This window comes from Pristis pectinata, chromosome 33 (assembly GCF_009764475.1).
Source record: "Pristis pectinata isolate sPriPec2 chromosome 33, sPriPec2.1.pri, whole genome shotgun sequence".
NCBI lineage: Eukaryota > Metazoa > Chordata > Chondrichthyes > Rhinopristiformes > Pristidae > Pristis > Pristis pectinata.
The window spans coordinates 7,675,194-7,694,435 of record NC_067437.1 but is presented as its reverse complement, the minus strand read 5'-3'; the positions used below and the strand labels follow the sequence as shown (position 1 = coordinate 7,694,435).

At 41.4% G+C, this 19,242-nt stretch overlaps 1 protein-coding gene across 1 annotated transcript; it reads left to right on the top strand.

Moving 5' to 3' along the window:
- The first annotated feature begins 708 nt into the window (after window positions 1-708).
- eif3s6ip (eukaryotic translation initiation factor 3, subunit 6 interacting protein) lies at window positions 709-18,415 on the top strand. The gene is made up of 15 exons (XM_052042923.1): window positions 709-1,089; window positions 3,197-3,239; window positions 4,329-4,539; window positions 5,834-5,913; window positions 8,433-8,494; window positions 9,670-9,739; window positions 10,607-10,680; window positions 11,434-11,605; window positions 12,821-12,975; window positions 13,926-14,096; window positions 15,180-15,313; window positions 15,869-16,042; window positions 16,739-16,928; window positions 17,141-17,221; window positions 18,000-18,415. The coding sequence occupies exons 1-15, from the start codon at window positions 1,057-1,059 to the stop codon at window positions 18,033-18,035; spliced, it is 1,686 nt and encodes a 561-aa protein (XP_051898883.1). The 5' UTR covers window positions 709-1,056; the 3' UTR covers window positions 18,036-18,415.
- The last annotated feature ends 827 nt before the right edge of the window (window positions 18,416-19,242 follow it).

Sequence of the window (19,242 nt, the reverse complement as noted above, 5' to 3'; positions counted from 1 at the left end):
GGAACGAACCTGGTCTTTCGGCCGATTAGGAGTTCAGGCACAGTGCCTGATGACAGATAGTTTTCTGTTGATTCAGTAAAATAAATCCTTGTTCCCGTTATAGTTTAGTTAGATTAGTTTAGTTTATCTAACGTTTAGTTAGATTAGTAGTCCATTAGATTAGGCACATTACAGCCTCAACAATTTTCAGATAACCAGCCTTTCCAGTTCGTGACAGAACTATCTGCTGAAATATTAGCTGTTTCCCTCTCCATAGATGCTGCCTGACTTACTGGGTGTTTCCAGCATTCTCTTTATTTAAGATTTCCAGCAATTGCTGTGTTCTGCATTTCAAAGTTCTACCATTTCCCCCTGTTATGTTTCATATTTATATAGTGCATTTCACAACCATGCAGCAATCTAAACTGTTTTGTTAAAGTGGAAAAAAATGCAGATGTTAATTAAATTTAAAAACAATGCTGGGAATACTCAGCAGGTCAAGCTGCATCTGTGGGAAGAGAAACAGAGTCAAAGAAGTTCTGATGAAGTGTCTTCAACCTGAAACATTAACTCTATTTCTCTTACCACAGATGTGGCCTGACCTGTTGAGTATTTTCAGCATTTCATGTTCTTGTTAAATATAAATGAATGTTGCAGCTGTCAACCTGTAAAATGCAATATTGGGAGATAATCTGGGCCTTTTTATGGCGATTTTGAAGGATCAACATTGAGCACAACACCAAGAGTTCTTTGCAATAGTGTCACTGGAGCTTCTCCAATAGGCAGGTATCAAAAATAGGAAAAGTAAAATAGAAAACAGTAAATATGGAATTGAAGAAAATAGTAGAATTTTTCTAAAATTCTTCACAGTAAAACCAGATGAGGCTTCGAGGACTTCGGTTGATGGGATCAGATGGGTTTAGGAGCGGAACTGTTGTCGGTGGAACTGTTGTCGGTGTTGGAGCCGGACGGGGGGGACGTATTTCGCGAGGTGCCAAGTTGCCGGTCAATTCATCGCGCGTTTCTGCGGAAAACTGAGCCGAAAAGAAACGGCGGCGGAGAGCGGCAGGAGCCCAGATGTCGGGGTTTGTGGACGAGTACGCGGCCGATGTGAGTATGTAGCGGAGGCCGAGCCTGCCTCTGAAGGTTTGGGCCTGGTTCTGGAAGCCCACGGGGAGCACGAGGCCTCAGGCCCAAGAGCCTGTTGATCTTTAAAAACCAAATTCTTCGCATTTATCTCTCAGATATTTCTTTATTTACTTCCTTTCTTGTAAGAAAATATAAAGAAAAGCCCCAAATCGTGTAGTTCCTTCAGAAGGTGAAACCGGAGTGAGGAATGGTACACTATTAGTGTGTGTAAAACCTCCAACTAAGTGTTTAAACACAGTAGGACCAATCCTTTTCCACTGGGGAATGAGAGATCCACACTGAGCAGTTTCCTTCCTCACCCTCTTGATGAGGCCACTCAGCTATTGCTCTACTGTCTTCTGAGGCAATGAGCTCATATGCCTAATAAATGTTGCATTGCAATTCAAAATATGCATCAAAACTGTTGTGAAATTTGTGTAAGATATCTGAAAAATTGTTGAATTTGAGCATTTTGCTTTAAAATGCATAATGCCGTCAAAAAAACTTTGGGGAAAACAGACTTTTATATAGTCCATTCATTCCACAACCATGGACTGTACAAGTCCAGCATTCGTCCATCAACTTGCTTATCTTAAAGTTAAAGCTTTAACGTTTGGACACGGGAGTATTTCTGGTTTTAATTTCACCTGCCCTGTGTAGATTAGCTTTATGTCAACTTTACTTTGTCTGGGAAAATGATTTAAGATGGATCACTGACTCACCAAACGTTGATCTAAAAGCAAAACAAAAACCTACAGGTGCTGGAAACCTGACATAGAAATAGAAAATGCTGAAAATATTCAGTGGGCCTGGCAGCATCTGTGGAGGAAAACTTAGGAACGTTTTGGTTACTCACAAAATGTTTGTGTGTTTCTGGCAAGTGCAGTGGTTGTTGCCCATTCCTAATACAATCTGAATTGGGTGATTTGTTGGACTGTATCATAATGGGCAGTCAACCACATTACTATTTGTCTGGAATCTTATACAGGCCAGTAAGGATGGCAAATTTCTTTCCCTTTTTAACAAATCTAGAATTGTGTTTTTTAAGCACAATTCTATATTTGTTTAATTAACCAAATTTAAGTTCGCCAGTTGGCATTGTGGAATTTGAATTCATGTCACCAGACATTAAACTCCTGGATTACTACTTCAGTAACATAACCACTAAACTATGATTTATACTGCCTTCATTTGTGCTCAGCAGAAGAACATAGCAGTGTAAACTTTATTTCAGAATGTATGCTGCAGTACTGCATCTCCACACTGGTAGGTGACATCTCATTAACTAACAAATTTGGAAGTGATAGCTTTTCCATACACCTACTTCCCTTCTGTGTGGTAATGGTTATGGGTTTTTGAGGACTTTTGATGACTTCCTGCAGTATATCCTGTGTCTGGAACACTCTGAAGCTAGGTAGTGTTTGTGATGTATGGATTATAAATCCTTAAGGTAATGTGTTGTATGACAAATCAAGCTTTCTGTTTTGTCCTGCATAACATCGACCTCCTTGTCCAGTTAGGCGAGTGTAAAGTATTCCATCACATTTTGTATTCCATCCTGTTTTTGCTGCAAAGATTTTGTGGCAGAATACTTTTGAGAGAGTACCCAGATCTGGGCTTTTGGCAGCTCCTGTTAAGTTTCTGGTCAAGAATGTTTATAATACATATTCAATGACTGTAATGTCACAAAGGATCATTTGACAGACACCTACATAGTGCAAATATTACTTATCATCCAAAGTCTGAATGTTGTACAGTATAATGGTTAAGCACACACTGGTACATAAACACTAGCCAAAATAGTCTGTTACTGCAAATTACTACATAATATTATATTTATTCCCAAAAAAGCTTCTATGCACAATTCCGCCTTGTCATATTTTGTTGCTTTAGTACACTGTTACCTATTGTATCACTGAACATGTTGTAGGTTAAGAAATGGTTGTAGGGTGAATTATTTTTACAATTTTTTTGTTGTATGTGTGATTGGAATCTGAAAGCTTCATACACCAATTGTATTGTACCCTGCCAATTCAAGGTGTTTTTGAGTTCACACCACTGATAATATTGTTTTCACTTTTGTTCACAGTACGACCCATATGCCTACAATGCTGACTACGACCTTCATACTGGTAAATCCTTATAATTATTTTATTTGTTGTTACAGCATTATGTGCCATCAGCTGCTTTGAGCTGTAGAAAAGGGTGAGCAGAGCCAAGCCCTCTGTGAGGTGGTTGAGCTTGACCGTGAGTGCAACTATTTGTTCTCCAGTTTTTTAAGGGAGGGTGGCAAGGATAGCTTGCCCATATGAGAATGGAAGCCCAGGCCTCATTTACTTCAGTATTCTGAGAGGCCTGCCTGAACCTGATGTGAGAAGTTTGACAGCAGGAGACCCATGGCAGAGGTAATTAATGAAGCGTCTGCAGGGGAATGGGGCAGAGAGCCCAGGACCAAGTGCCCCCCGTGGACTCTTTGTGCCCTGAATGGACAGCTCTTTACTTTACAAAACATGTCTTCATTGGGCCTCTCTGGTCTCTCACTGAGGGTCAGCATAAACTGTTCTCCCTGTGATTTTGTGGGAAATCGACCATGCACTGTTGATGTAATCATCCCACCACTTTTGAATTTAAAAGTGCATTGTAGGCAGCTTTGGCCAATTCATCGCGGTGAGAGCAGAGAACACTAAACCGCACCCCCACCATCCCCCCTCCCCCCCAGTGAAGAACAGAGCATGTATTGGGATTGAAAGAAAAGCTATCGCTTCTGCTGACTGCCTTGCAATGTTATCAAAGTGAGAACAAAGTTGGTTGATAGAACTTTTAATCTTTATGTCCTTGCCTGTAGGAATTTAAAAAAATTTCTGGACTGCATAATAGCTCAGAGCTCCGTCTGAGGAATGAAAACTTATTGTGATCTGCCAGCTGAAAAATGCTTGAAACAAGATCTTTGTTGAATAGCTTGCAACTTGTGTGAAATGCTGATCTTTAGTGTGTCTATTTGGAGTCACTTCTGCCTCACTAGTGAAGCATATCAACCAGTGTGAAATTCCAAGGTTTGGTACTTGGTGTTTTGCATTCATTACAGTTAATTTTGGCACTGGGGCTGAAAGGAAAGGATTTCAGTTATATTCTTTACTACAATTATGGGTATCATATCCTGTGCAACAATCTTCAACTAGTTCATTTGCCAGTATTTTGAAAGTACTTTTCATATTTCTCAGGAGATCCCAAGCAGGACCTTGCTTATGAGCGACAGTATGAACAGCAAACTTACCACGTGATCCCAGAAGTAATAAAAAATTTCATCCAATACTTCCACAAAACTGTAACTGACCTGATTGACCAGAAGGTCTATGAGCTACAGTCCAACCGTGTGTCCAGTGATGTGATTGAACAGAAGCTTTATGAGATTCAGGATATCTATGAAAACAGGTACAAATAATAAAATATGCATTTATACATTTGTATGTCAGTAAATGTATGAGGTAATTTTGCGGTAGTTAACAGATTTGCCAATTTCCTTCTATTTTAGGATATCCCTGTTGAAAAGTGGGATCTTGTCTTCTTCTCACTGTTACTATTGATCCAGGTTTTGTCATGGATGGAAGCATGGCTTTACCCTGCACAACAGGCTGCTTCGCCCATTATGCTTGAGTCCAAACACTTCCCACTTGCCCTACTCTTTCCCAACAGACCTGCCCCATATCTCTCTACCCTTGTCCAAAATCCATCCCCCAATCCTATACTTCTATCTGCATGCCATATTCTCCATTTTGTACTCTTCCCCTTTATCTCGTATCTTGCCTTTCCCCACTCCTTGCCATAAATGCTTTCTGGGTCTCCCAAATAATCTATTAAATGTGAACAGTACCCGCTTGAAAAAAGAGATTGGCAATTTTTCCACTGTTGACTCCTTGCTGGGATAGAATTCTGTGCGGCATACATGTTCCAGTAGCTATTGCATGTGAGCTCTAATGGTGATTGAGAGCTGACAACTCAACTGCTGAAGTTTTGAAACTATCATGTTTTCATCTCTGAGCCTGTTGGGATCATTATAATACAATATGACATTAAATTACAGTGCATGTAATGGGAACCAAACATGGCTCTATGCTCAGAGCCATAAGGCTGTGGCAGGGGTCCGTCAGCCAGTGTTGGCACCATCCAGAGAGATTACAAATATCTACAACACTAAAACAAGCTGTTCAGCTCAGCTGGTCTTTGTTAGTGTTTCTGTTCCATGTGAACATCCTTCCATCCCTCTTCATCTCATTGTATCAGCATATTTTTCCATTCCTTTCTCCTTCACGTTTACCTAGTTTCACCGTAAATGGTTGATGAAACTACCTCTGGAGCAAGTTCCATATTCCAACCAGTCTCTGGTGCAGACGTATCTCGTGAACTCTTGTTGGATGTATTAATAACAATTTTCTTGTTATCAAGAGGGGGGGAAGGGAATTTCTTGTGAAGATGGCCATTTTGTCACACCTCATTACAATTAGAAAAATGCTCTGTACTTTCCTGGGGGTCATGTCTGGGGTATAAAGGTTACTAGAGCATTTGGTGATATCTTTAAACTCTGAATTAAAAACACAATATTCTGGAAGCATATAAGCAGGTAAGCCTCATCCGTGGAGGAAGAAACGGTTAACGTTTTGGATTAATTTTGTTTAAGAAAAATGATTTCGTATGTTTATTAATTCCTCTATTTATTCTGTTATCTCAGCTGGAATAAACTGACCGAGAGGTTCTTCAAAAACTCCCCCTGGCCAGAAGCAGAAGCTATTGCCTCTATATGTCGGAATGGTATGATTTCAATTTTCAAAATGACATTCCTTGATAAAATACTCCTCTAAAACAGAGTCTACCCCTGCATAATATGTTGTAGTTAAGACTAATAGTTTTTAAAACTACTCTGTACACACGCTTTCTTTATTTTTTATCTGTTGAATGTTTGGCGTCACAGGATCTCTTCAGGGGATCTCAAAATTCAACCATCATGTAAGTGGAATTGGAACAGATTCCAGGTACACAGCACAGGACCCATTCCACATCATTAAGACGTTGACTTGCATGATTGCCTGGAACTGAGTGTGGAAGATTTTTGCCTTTTGCTTCTCTCCTCCTGAACCCCCCCGCTCCCACTCCAAGTGGTAAATCTCCATGAACAGGTCCACCTGGCAGACTTAACTGTGTTTTTACTTGGTGAACTGGCTCTAGCTCGTTTCCTGCTCTGTTTAGTAAGTTGACTTTACTATAATTGGCTGTTTGCTATGTGCTAAGCATAAACCTTGTCTGCCTCCTGATCATTAGCTGACTGCATTATTGGTGGGCACTTTTATTTTTTTTAAGGTAATGTGGCTGCCACTAAAAATGAAGAGAGGCTTCTTTCGGTATTGGAATGAGGCCCTTGTCCGCATTTCCAACTGGATTCCTTCATTAGTTTAGGCTAATTTGTGCTTTTGAACTGTAGCCACTATTTCTGCATCTTGAACTGCATACTCGTGCTTCTGAAAGGCAAGGGGGTCCATCCTGGACCAATAAAATGGAACAAAAAAACTGCAGATGCTGGAACTCTGAAACAAAGTCAGAAAATTCCAGAGCACCCCTCGGGTCAGGCTACATCCATGGAGAAACAGACTCACTGTTTCACGTCAATGACCCTCCATTAGAACTGGAAAAGATTCTCTCTCCAAAAATGGTTCCTGAGTTCTTGAATGCTTCTGACATTTTCTCTTTCCGTAAAACAACTGAATATTTCTCGCAGTCCCTTCTCCCAAGTCCTGATGGTGACCTACCTCACTTACAGACTCCCCCTAACTCCTCCCTTGCGCACAATGCACAAGCCTGTATACAAACAAACCATGCTGCAGTGTCCTGCCGAAGTGGTGCCCACACTTTCTGTACGTAATGGGAATCCTGGCTTGGTCTTCTCCAGCCTATTGTGCTGTCATCAGTTTTAACTAATTGCTGTCCATTTTCCAAGAATGTCATGGAGGGATTGAGGATGGAAACAGGCCCTTCAGCCCACCAAGTCTGTGCCGACCATTAACCACCCATTTTAAACTAATCTGACATTAATCCTTTTTTTTGCGTTCTCCCCATGTCCTCATCAGCTCCCCTCGACTCCACCACTCACCCACCCACCAGAGGCAATCCACAGTAGCCAATGTGAACTTTTGAAATGTAACCATGTTTTTAAAAATCTGTTGGCTACATTTATGGCCAAGAGGAGTTGAAATGTATGAATTTTTAAAAAAGGCAAGTGGATAACTTTTTAAAAGTTGATGTTGCCTAACAAGTTGTAATTGACTTACTGCTTCTATCGATACAAGTAATAGCTGAACAGGTTCCACTTTCACGGATGTCCTTATGTCAATTTTGTCCATAAGTTGGAAAATGCACAAAAAAAACACCGTGTGGTAACCTTATTTCCACATTATTGTAATGAATGGCATCAAACGTGTGCAAGATTGGGAAGAAAGAACAATTATCAAAAGTGGAGAGAGGGGGAGGGAATCAGAATCAGGTTTATTATCACTGATATATGCTGTGAAATTTGTTGTTTTGCGGTAGCAGTACGGTGCAAGACATAAAAATTACTCTTTCCAATAAATAAATAAATAAAATGATGCTAAAGAGGAATAACGAGGTAGAGTTCATGGACCGTTCAGAAATCTGATGGCGGAGGGGAAGAAGCTGTCCCTGAAACGTTGAGTGTGGGTCTTCAGGCTCCTGTACCTCCTCTCTGATGGTAGTAATGAGAAGAGGGCAAGGTCCAGATGATGAGGCTGCTTAATGATGGATGCCGCCTTCTTGTGGCGCCACCTCTTGAAGATGTCCTCGATGGTGGGGAGGGTTGTGCCCGTGATGGAGCTGGCTGAGCCTACAACCCTCTGCAGCCTCTTTCGATCCTGCACATTGGAGCCTCCATACCAGGCGGTGATGCAACCAGTCAGAATACTCTACATCTATAGAAATTTGCAAGAGTCTTTGGCGACATACCAAATCTCCTCAAACTCCTAAAGATGTAGAGCCGCTGGCACGCCTTCTTTGTGATTGCATCAATGTGCTGGGCCCAGGATAGATCGTGTACGGTGTTAATGCTCAGGAACTTGAAGCTGCTCACCCTTTCCACCGCTGACCCCTCAGTGAGGACTGGTGTGTTCTCCTGACTAGTTCTACCGTTCTTAGGACTATGTCGGGCTTTTCAATTTAGTAACATTATGGTAGCTCATTCGTATGTACAGAGTGTCCATAAGTCATGCGTTTGTAACCCAGGGACGGCCTGTAACTGTACTTACCTGCTTAATTGTCTGTTTCAGATGCTGTCTTTCTTATTTTGTATAAGGAGCTCTACTACAGGCACATTTATGCTAAAGTCAGCGTAAGTTATTTCAGTTTCTTAAACATTTTTGCATGCAATTTTTACTTAGTCACATAAATGCACAGATTTTCTTTATAGTTTCTTATTTGTGCTCAATAATTAATATAGAGCAATGCAGACTTTTGTTTCTATATGTTATGTCACACACAGAAGTGTTTTACTTTATGGAGATTACAAGACTGCAGATGTTGGAATCTGGAGCAACACAAGAAGCGCTGGAGGAACTCCTGGGTCAGGCAGCATCTGTGGAGGGAAATGGACAGTCGACGTTTTGGGTCGAGACCCTGCATCTGGACTGACTGTCCATTTCTCTCCATCAATGCCTCCTGACCTGCTGAGTTCCTCCAGCGTTTTGTCTGTTACTTTGTGTCTTGTACGAAACCTCTTTCTGAGTTCTACTTTACAAAACTTTAACCAGCTGCACACACCCTGGCCTATAAAAGTCAAATTAGGGTTTGTGATCATGTACCCAGAGGTATCATTTATTCAAGGTACAGAATACGCCATTTCAAGCTTATTAGATTTTTATTTTTAATTTCTGCCTTGCATTTCTGATTGCAATCCATCAGTAAGTTCTCTGGTCTTGCTGTCCAATGTTAGACACGTGGAAAGATCAGCGATCTTGATGCAAAAGTTGCAGGCTTATTTAACGCATTTTGGAAAGTCCACAGCACAGTGTGCTACAGTGGATAATTTAGTATTAGATTGTTGAAGATTTGTCGTGTAGAGTTGCGTATTGATAGATTTTAAGCTTCTGGACAATGCTATCTTGTTCTTATACTGAAAGAGGCTACTCATGCTGGCTGATGGGAGCAATCCTATTGGTTCCATTCTACCTCTCCTTGTTTCTCTGTAGTCCTCCAACTTATTTTCCCTCGCATGTCCTTCAACTCCCCTTTGATTCTTTTTGGATGAAGGGGTAATTTATAGTAGCCAGTTAACCTGCTAACACATTTTTGGGATGTGTGAGGAAACTGCAGCACCCGGGGAAACCCACACGGTCACAGGGAGAACGTGCAAACTCCACACAGATGGCACCCGAGGTCAGGATTGAACGTGGGTCCCTGCAGCTGAGAGACAGCTGCACTGACAGTTCTGGGTTAAACTATATTTCTATGCATACTGTGGTGAGCTTTGATGTTTCTGTGTTGTTAAATATTTTTCCCATTTCCTAGGGTGGACCTACGTTGGAACAGAGGTTTGAATCTTACTACAATTACTGCAATCTGTTCAACTACATTCTCAGTAAGAATTTTAGTGAAATACTTGTTCTGTTCTTTCTTCTAAAAGCCCCATAACTGTCCCCCTTCTCTTTCTTCCTCCTTCCCCCCCCCCCAAAGAAAGGGAGAAATTTGGTGAATATTAGCATTATTTAATAATTATATTATCATATCTAATCGTGTAACAGTGGAAGAGATTGCCAATCTGGAGTGTACAGCAGAGAAGCTCGGTGGTGTGAGGGGTGATGCTGAATAACAGGAGGTTTATTCTTTCTTAGAATTTATGTTTTGTATGAAATAAACCATGGTTGCAATGGAGAAATAAAAGCAGATTGAGACTGAGATCAAAGCTGCAATTGAACCAGGTCTAAACCCAAATTATCAGCCAGTGCAGTGCTCCCTTCTGATGTACAACCCCAAGGCACTGCATAGAATGGCCCAGACACAGGCCATTCAATCCTGGGGTCCATGTGAGTGTTTATACTCTGCACAAGTTTCCTCTTGCTCTCCTTCCTCTGGGCTCTGCAGCTAACAAGTTTTGATGATATCATTGGGCTTCATCCAAGTGTGTGAAGCAGTAAAATCAAGCAGAGTGACTAAAATGCTTAAGTTATGTAGGCTATCAGTTATGTGTAAATCATTGTGCAAATATACTGTGGGGAATTGTGAATGTTTGAAAGGGAGTCTCAGCAAAAAGGATCGCATACCAAAACTACCAAAGAGTGTTTGGGGAGAGTAATTCCTTCATGCACAATCTCCTCAGTGAAAAGTCTGAGGTTGCTACTCCATGTGACAATAACGTGAGACCAGATTTGTTGAATTTTGAGATCTACATGTTTTACTCATTTTTAAATTTTAAAATTTTTAAAAAAATCTTCTGTCATCCCTTTAGATGCCGATGGCCCTGTTCCCCTGGAACTCCCGAATCAGTGGCTATGGGACATAATTGACGAGTTCATTTACCAGGTGACTTTCTGCCTTCTGGTCAGGTTAACTTGCTTTGATATCAACCATAAGCATTTCTTTTCTATTTCAGAAGGGCTTGCATATCTGTGGAGCAGGCTGGGTGTTGATTAACTTTTGGCTGTTCCTGTGTTTGAGGCTCTGCCGTGTTGAATGTTCATACTTGGCCTCTTGTTGGCAGCTTGTGGCTGGGTGTGAGGTTGAGGCGACGGAAGGGGAGGCTTATTCTTTATCGTAAAGTGTTCGTTCTTTCTGAGTCCTGTGCCTCATCTGTGAAGTGTAGAAATAGTGGGTAATTTTTAGAACCACAATGTGTTGATTTTAAAGCAGAATAATTTTGGCTTTAATCTTGTGCTTTTGCCTTTTTAAAAAAAATCTTATCAAACATAATGTTATGAAGTGGGGGCATAATGACAGGGCTAGTTTGCCTTGTCATTATGCCCCCACCAGGACCCTTCTGTCCTGGTATTTGTATGTAGTTGAGCAATATTTGCTTCTAACCTCTGCAGCGCTGATCTGGACTGACTGCCTGCTTAAGGATCTAAATCTGCTTTTGAGCAGAGCCAGGCAGAAATTTGTCTACAGAGCAGAGCCAAGCATTTGGTCAGATTACAAATAGAAATGTCTATCTTTTGAGCTGCCCCTACAGATATTTCCTGTGAAATGTATTGTTACATCTCTTTGATTTGGCCCAAAGGTTGGCATGCTTTCTATCGATGTCTTCCATTACAACTTTTTATCTGATTCTCTGCACAGTTCCAATCTTTCAGTCAGTACCGCTGCAAAACAGCCAAGAAGACAGAGGAGGAGATTGAATTCCTGCGGTCAAATCCCAAAATCTGGAATGTTCACAGTGTCCTCAACGTCCTGCATTCCCTAGTCGATAAGTCTAACATTAACCGTCAGCTGGAGGTCTACACCAGTGGAGGCAAGTTTTGATGGCTCTTTGCTCTGTGAAGATGTTGGTTGTCTTTCCCTTTATTCCTTCAGGGTTTCTCTCCCATTTCCTGCTTTGGACTTTACATTCTTTGGAAATGTTAAAAACATTTTTGTTTTTTGCTCAGAAGCATTTATCCATGTTGGCTTTTTAATGTGTAATATAACAAATTATAAATCTGCATATCTTTTTATAGCATATTGGCATACTTCATCAGTTGGGGTGTTGAGTATAAAAGTTGGGAGGCCATGTTGCAGCTGTATAAAACTTCGTGCAGGCCACATTTGGAATATTGTCTGGAATTCTGGTTGCCGCATTACAGGAAGGATGTGGAGCCTTTGGAGACGTTGCAGAAGAAGTTCATCAGAATATTGTCTGGATTAGAGAGTATTAGCTATGAGGAGATGCTGGAGAAACTTAGGTTGTTTTCTCTGGAGCCTTGGAGGCTGAGGGGTGACTTGAGAGAAATATATGAAATTATAACAGGCGTGGATAGTCAGAATCTTGTTCCCAGGATGGAAATGTCAAATACTAGAGGGCATAGCTTTAAGGAAAGTTCAAAGGAGATTTACAGGGTAAGTTTTTTTTACGCAGAGAGTGGTAGGTGCCTGGAAAACGTGGTCAGGGGAACTGGTGGAAGCAGATACAATAGCAATGTTTAAGAGGCATTTAGACAGGCACATGAACAGGTAGGAATGGAGGGATATGGACCACATGCAGGCAGGTGGGATTAATTTGGATTGGCATTGTGGTCGGCACAGATATGGTGGGCCGAAGGGCCTGTTCTTGTTCTATGTTCTGGTTCCCTCTGGGCAGTAAACTAAATTTAAGTTAGCATCCAAAATGCTGGATAGCCTGCTTTGTTCCAAACTAAATTTTATGTTGAGTTTTGCAGGCTTGTGATTAACTTTGTGCATCTTCCGAATTCATATTTCAAACTTTTCCTATATTCATCCACTTCCACATCAATGACATCTCAGACTTTGTGACTTTCAGTTTCCTGCAGCATCTTCACAATACCAGGACACATCGGAGTGCTTGGCTGATAATTAGCTGCTTTTGAAGTCCAGCCACTGCTTTACACACAACATACTCCCACAAACTAATTAAGACCAAATCATCCATTTTTAGATGCTAGTTAAAACTAAATGGCCTGAACATTTGCATTCACTCTTGGTACTAACATCTCCCATTGCTTGGTTACAGGAGACCCTGAGAGTGTTGCTGGGGAGTACGGCCGTCACTCCCTGTATAAGATGCTGGGATATTTCAGCTTGGTGGGGCTCCTGCGTCTCCATTCACTTCTTGGGGATTACTACCAGGCTATTAAAGTGCTTGAGAACATTGAACTCAATAAAAAGGTGTGTGTCACTTAACTAATATTGGACATCCTACTCGTTGGAATTATACTTGTAAACTTCTGTTGTGTGAATGTTGGGGTTTCATTACAAGAGTTGAAAATGCCACAAGTAAAGAATCTGGGAATATTGTAAGCCAAGCATACAGCAGATAGACGTTAATTATCTTTCAGATTTGTATATTTATCAAGAGATTTTAAAATGGTAATTGAGTGAAGGGGAGGGTAATAAAGTGTGCACATTGATGATTTCCACTTCACTTTAAGGTGCAGTATTTTCTGACTCTGGTGTTAGGGTAAATTCAAAGACTCCTGCAGCTCTGAAGCTGCTTTAATTTCTTCTGAATTACAAAGCTTTGGCTGCCAGATTAACTGAGTTTCCTGATCAACAGTTTTTCCCAGTTGCAGCCTCTTTTTTTAAAAAAAATTCATCTCAACTGTGAGCGAGAATAGAATACAACTTTAATTTTTTCTCCAATAAATTTCTGATGTGCTGCTACTTACGGCCAGCTACATGGATAGAAAAGGTTTAGAAGGATATGGGTCAGACACAGGCAAATGGGATTAGCTTAGATGGATATCTTGGTTGGCATTGATGAGTTGGGCCGAAGGGCCTGTTTCCATGCTGTATGACTCTATGTAAAGCTCTCTTACAGTTACTGAAAATATTCTAACGCAGGCCCTTTCTGTCACATAATAAACCTGTAATGATCACAGCAGACAAGCAGGTGGAACGGTCATTAAACCCAGTTCATTTGTTGCCTTCTTACCGCCCTAATCAAGGGACAATGTCACACAGAATGACTGTGTGACAATGACTGGTAGATCTATAGGGATCCTACAGAACTTGATTGTTGCAAGAAGAGTTAAGAAATGGATTTTTCCCAACAGGTTTAGAAAATTGGAAGCCTTGTTATAAAGCTATTTGAAGTCTGGTGTTTGATTTCATTGCAGAGTATGTACTCGCGGGTGCCAGAATGTCAGGTCACAACTTATTACTACGTGGGCTTTGCCTATTTGATGATGCGCCGTTACCAGGATTCGATCCGTGTGTTTGCCAACATTTTGTTGTACATCCAGAGAACCAAGAACATGTTTCAGCGCTCAACCTACAAATACGAAATGGTAACTCATAGAAGTGTTTGTGATAAAACTGAAAACACCCAACAGGTCAGACAACATCAGACCTGAAACAACGACTCTGCTTCTCCTCAGCATCCACAGACGATGTTTGTAATGCTGTGCCTTTATGATCTGAAGATGTTTAATTCAAATAGTTGAAACGTCTTTAGAACACAAGAGGTGTCTCCAGGTCTGTCTGTATTAAAATTATTCATTGGCATTTTCCAAGGTTTGCTGCAATACCAATTTATTTTGATTTTTTTTTTAACAGCACCTCACCAAATGATACTAATTTCTAATGCTTCCACAGCTGACCAGAAGCTACCTATACCTTGCCCCTGAACAACCAGGTTTCATCAGAAGCATCAGCCCTTCTCTAACACTACCCACTTTCCAATGTAAAACACAACCAGGGAACTGAAGCCAAATATATTACTCTCAATATCTGCCTTCACCAACATCAAGGACCGGACCTGAGACTCTCCTGTATCTCTGCAGATGAGATATTAATCCATTAAATCATTGGTGCCTGTACCAACCCTGTTCAGTGCTCTATATGTACAATTGTGTTCATACACTGAGGTGTAGGTGAACAGAAACATTGTATCTGTAACTCTTGAGAATTTTGTCTCAACTTACCTACATTCAAGTTGCACAAACACTTACTTGGGGCCCATTAGTAGAAGCAGCTGCTATGTTGGACCACTTACCTGAGAATCTTAACAGGCATTTAAATTATTTTTTATCTCGAGCTTATTTGGAAGATCATTAGTAGGGACACCTCATGACCTGCACAGACTGAACTGAGATCACCAACTAAAGTGATATCTCTCCATTTATGGTGTGCTAAATGGATATTTGTGTAGGTTTCTCCAAACAACTGTGTGGGAATAGATCACAAGTAAGACTGAACAGGAATAACATTAATTTTATTTACAAACTCTCAAGTTCAAGTTTATTCTCATAGGCGTCCATACCCAGAGTATGAATGCCATGAATATTAACTTTTTACAGTACATTACAAACATATTCTGTTACAAACTATTTTTTTGTCGTCTGCCACACCTTCTTGAAATCTTCTTGCAGATAAACAAGCAAAACGAACAGATGCACAGTCTGTTGGCAATCGCCTTGACGCTGTACCCGATGAGAATCGACGAGAGCATCCACACCCAGCTGCGAGAGAAGTATGGAGACAAGATGCTGCGCATGCAGAAAGGGTAGGTCTTCATTTTTTTGTTGTGTTGCAATAGTTTGGCTGCCCTATCATACATCAGTAACAACTTGCCATCTATACATACAGTAGAAAGTTCCAAGGTGCTTCATAATTTGATAATGAGCCACTTAAGGAGCTACCCAGACATTAAAGAGGTAGCCTTTAAGGAACAGCTTACAGAGCAGAGGGCAGTGAGCCTTTGGAATTCTTTGCATCGGAGGGTTGGGCTCCGTGTTCTTTCAATACTGAGATCGTTAGATCTCTGAATACTAAAGGTATTGAAGATTACGTGGATAAAAGATCAGCCAGGATCTTGTTAAATGGTGGAGCAAAGTTAAGGGGCCAAATCGTCTACTCCTGCTTCTTACGAACACTTTGTCCTTTCATACACTTTCCAAACAAATCCAGTGTAAATCATGCACGTCTTCCCTCTGTTGCAGTTGACCTGGAATTTTTTTCCCCTCAGCTCTGCCTGAACTGCTGTGCTTCTTCAAAGCTTTGTTTTAATATTAATCTTCCAGTTTCTTTTCTCATATAATCTTGCCTTTTCTTATTACAGAGAGATGCAAATATTTGAGGAGCTATTCAGTTTTGCCTGTCCCAAGTTCCTGTCACCTGTGGTACCAAATTACGACTCGGTCCATGCCAACTATCACAAGGAGCCGTTCCTGCAGCAACTGAAAGTGTTTATGGATGAGGTGCAGCAGCAGTCGGTACTTTCCACCATCCGTAGGTACGTGAGCTCAATGTGCAGCAGAAATAACCAAGAATGGTCCCTTTCCATGTACTGATGTGTTCCAGTATCATTTGGGAGTGTGAAAGATTCCATGGCAAAATAACTTGGGATCTCTTGTCTATATGAACCCCTATCCATAAAAGTGTCTGTGCTACAAAGTGCATGCAAGCTGGATAACCCTCTACACCCAGGTGTCCCTGGTGGAGCAAAGGGCCATAAATTGCAGTAGCATTTTAAGAATGGAAAAAGACTGAAGAAAATTAACAAAGAGGTCATCAGTTAACTGTTCAGCAAAGTAGCTGTGCTCCCCCGTCCAAAAATGCTTCATTTTTATCTTGATTGTTTGCATCGGTCAAGTTAGGATGAAAAAGCTTTGATTCAAAGCTGTGTAAATATGGATTGGGTTCCACATTGCATCAGTGAAACCTTGAAGAAGGACGTGACAGTATCCTAGGGTGGGCTAGAAGTCCACCAATGAATCGGGGCAACTCTAAGAGACTTACCGAGCACTGCACAGGGCATGAAGATAACAGATCAATTTCACTGAAGAGTCACTGGGTGGAGTTTGCCTGAAAACCACCTGGAATTGTGTTCCATTTAATAATTAACATTGAAATGTCATAATTTGGGCAGCCAAGATAAATGTATGGCACCTCCCTTTAGTTGACCTGTCACTCTTTCTTCCCTGTGTAGTTTCCTGAAGTTATACACCACAATGCCTGTCATCAAGCTGGCTGGATTCCTTGATATGACCGAGCAGGAGTTCCGCATCAACCTCCTGGTCTTCAAGCACAAGATGAAGAACCTGGTGTGGACAAGTGGGATATCGGCCCTTGATGGTGAATTTCAGTCTGCTTCTGAGGTTGACTTCTACATCGACAAGGTGGGTTTTATCTGTGAGGATTCCCTATTATTCCAGTCGATCTTCTGAAATCCTTAGAATGCCAACAGTCTGGAAGGTACCATAGTGACTCGTTGCTGACAGACTGATTTAACTTTAGGGATTCTGGCAACTTGGTAAAGTACTGGGCCATGCCTTGGTCACTAATGGAACTGTTTGCATTTCTGGTTAATCAACGCCTTTTTCCATTTCAGGATATGATCCACATCGCAGATACCAAAGTGGCCAGGCGATACGGAGACTTCTTCATCAGGCAAATTCACAAGTTTGAGGAGGTGAGCTGAACATCTTTCTCTCTTGAAGCTGCTCGTTTCTTGTTGCCACCATCAGGGTTCTTCCAGTTTGGGTATTGCCACGGGGAGATGTAACCTAGACCTTCCTTCTCAGTGCTCCTGAATCTTCAAGCATTGAAGCAAAAGAGCAAAAGTTCATTACCAGCTTCTCAAGAGCAATTAAGGCTGAATAGTAAATGCTTTGCCAGTGACACCCAGATCCTAAATAAGTATATGATGCAGATGAGTGTACACTTAGTCCTCATTATATGCTGACTTACTATTTGCGGATCCACATGTTCCTGAGGTGGACTATGTATTACTGGCAATTTTGGTAAATTTTGCGCTCTCCTAAAGGGCTTGCCTCTAGACCCTTCTCCTGTGGCTTGTGCTGTCAAGTAGTGGAATGTCAACAGCGCATGGGGCTGGTTAGGGTTGGGAACACCAGGGTGTGATGTGTGGCCAGACCCAGGGTCTAGAGTGTGGGCGAGTGTGCGGCCTGTCGGGGTCGCGAACACCAGGGGTGCAAGGCATGAACCGGAGTGTGGCCAGAGCTGTGGTCCAGATGTCATAAGCTGAAACATATAGAAGTTGTAATGTCCATGGAGGGGTTGACAACTGTCTGTCAATGCATTCTTGGTGTCATTGCCAGCAGCCTTGGTAGTTACCATAGAAGCTCTGCATCTCTGTCCCTGGCAAATGACAGGGACTTTGTACAGATTTGTCTTTTCAGACCATGTCTTTTCAGACAAGTAGTCATGTGTTTATTTTCATGTTCTAGCTCAATCGAAGCCTGAAGAAAATCACGCCACGATAATGGAGGTTCTGTTCCCACAGCAGTGAAGAAGACCTGGAGATTTGCTACTTCCCAGCAACTGTAGTTGACGGTTGCTGAGCAAGCCCCTGTAATTGCTACTGTTTATGTATCTGAAGATCTGGATGTGTTGCTTGGATATATCTGATCCAGAGATAAATTAAGTACTTTTAGCAATTATACCTTGTTAACAACAAAGCAGTTGCCTTCTGCTTTGTTTGTACACAGCACATTATTAGTTTGCATTGTTCTCAATGATGCCAACTTTTTCAGAAGGCATAAGATTGCTGTATGTTAACTCTTGTTAACATAAATAAAATTCAACAATCTATTTGTAATAACCAGCTATCAACATAATCCAATTAAAGCAACATGTCACAATACTCATAATGTACTCCCATGCCTTGGTGTTCTTTGCAAAAGCAGATAACGCACAGCAAACACTGAAGGTCTATCTCTTAATTAATTTTCAAGTGGTGTTTGGAAAACTCCACTGAAGTTAATTACGACGACAGACCTGTGATTGGCTCTGCTTAATATGCACAAAACTTCTGTCTCAGTGACCCATCTGTAATTGGTTTTATTTACATTGACTATCTGGATCTATTTGGTTAACTAAATTACACCATCATTGCTATGGCTATTTATTGTCTTTTATTAAAGGACATTGTAGACATGTGGCACACATTGGACATTGTAGACATGTGGCACACATCAAAATGTTTATACACCTCTGCCATGGGCCCTCATAATTTTCCCTATCAGGTACATTCCAAGCAAAATCCAGCCTCCCATCCCCCTAACTGAAATGCATCATCCCAGGCAACATCCTGGTTAAAGGATTAGAGGGGGAAATGAGGAAAAATATTTTCCCCAAAAAATTGGTAGGTTCTGGAACTCATTGCCTGAAAGGGTGAGAGAGACAGAAATGCCCATCATATTCAAGCAGTACTTGAACGTGTATGTGAAGAGCCATGATCTGCAGGGCTATGGATCCAGTGGTGGAAGATGGGATTGGATTGGGTATCTTTTTTCAACTGGCATGGAAATGATGGGCTGAATGGCCTCCTGCATCATGCATTTTCCATGATTCTCCAAGCATTCAGGATCACACAGAAACCCAGCGGGTTTCTCTGCCTTTCAAACTACCCAACGACTTCATCGTGTACCTCCTGTCCCACTTATGCTAGCAGCTGCCGTCCCAGTGTTG

Excerpts from the sequence above, each read along its gene's own strand:
- eif3s6ip (XM_052042923.1), top strand. The coding sequence starts at position 1,057 with ATGTCGGGGTTTGTGGACGAGTACGCGGCCGAT. Across the intron at positions 8,495-9,669 it reads ACATTTATGCTAAAGTCAGC|GGTGGACCTACGTTGGAACA; the intron begins GTAAGTTATTTC and ends CCCATTTCCTAG. Across the intron at positions 16,929-17,140 it reads TTGACTTCTACATCGACAAG|GATATGATCCACATCGCAGA; the intron begins GTGGGTTTTATC and ends TTTCCATTTCAG.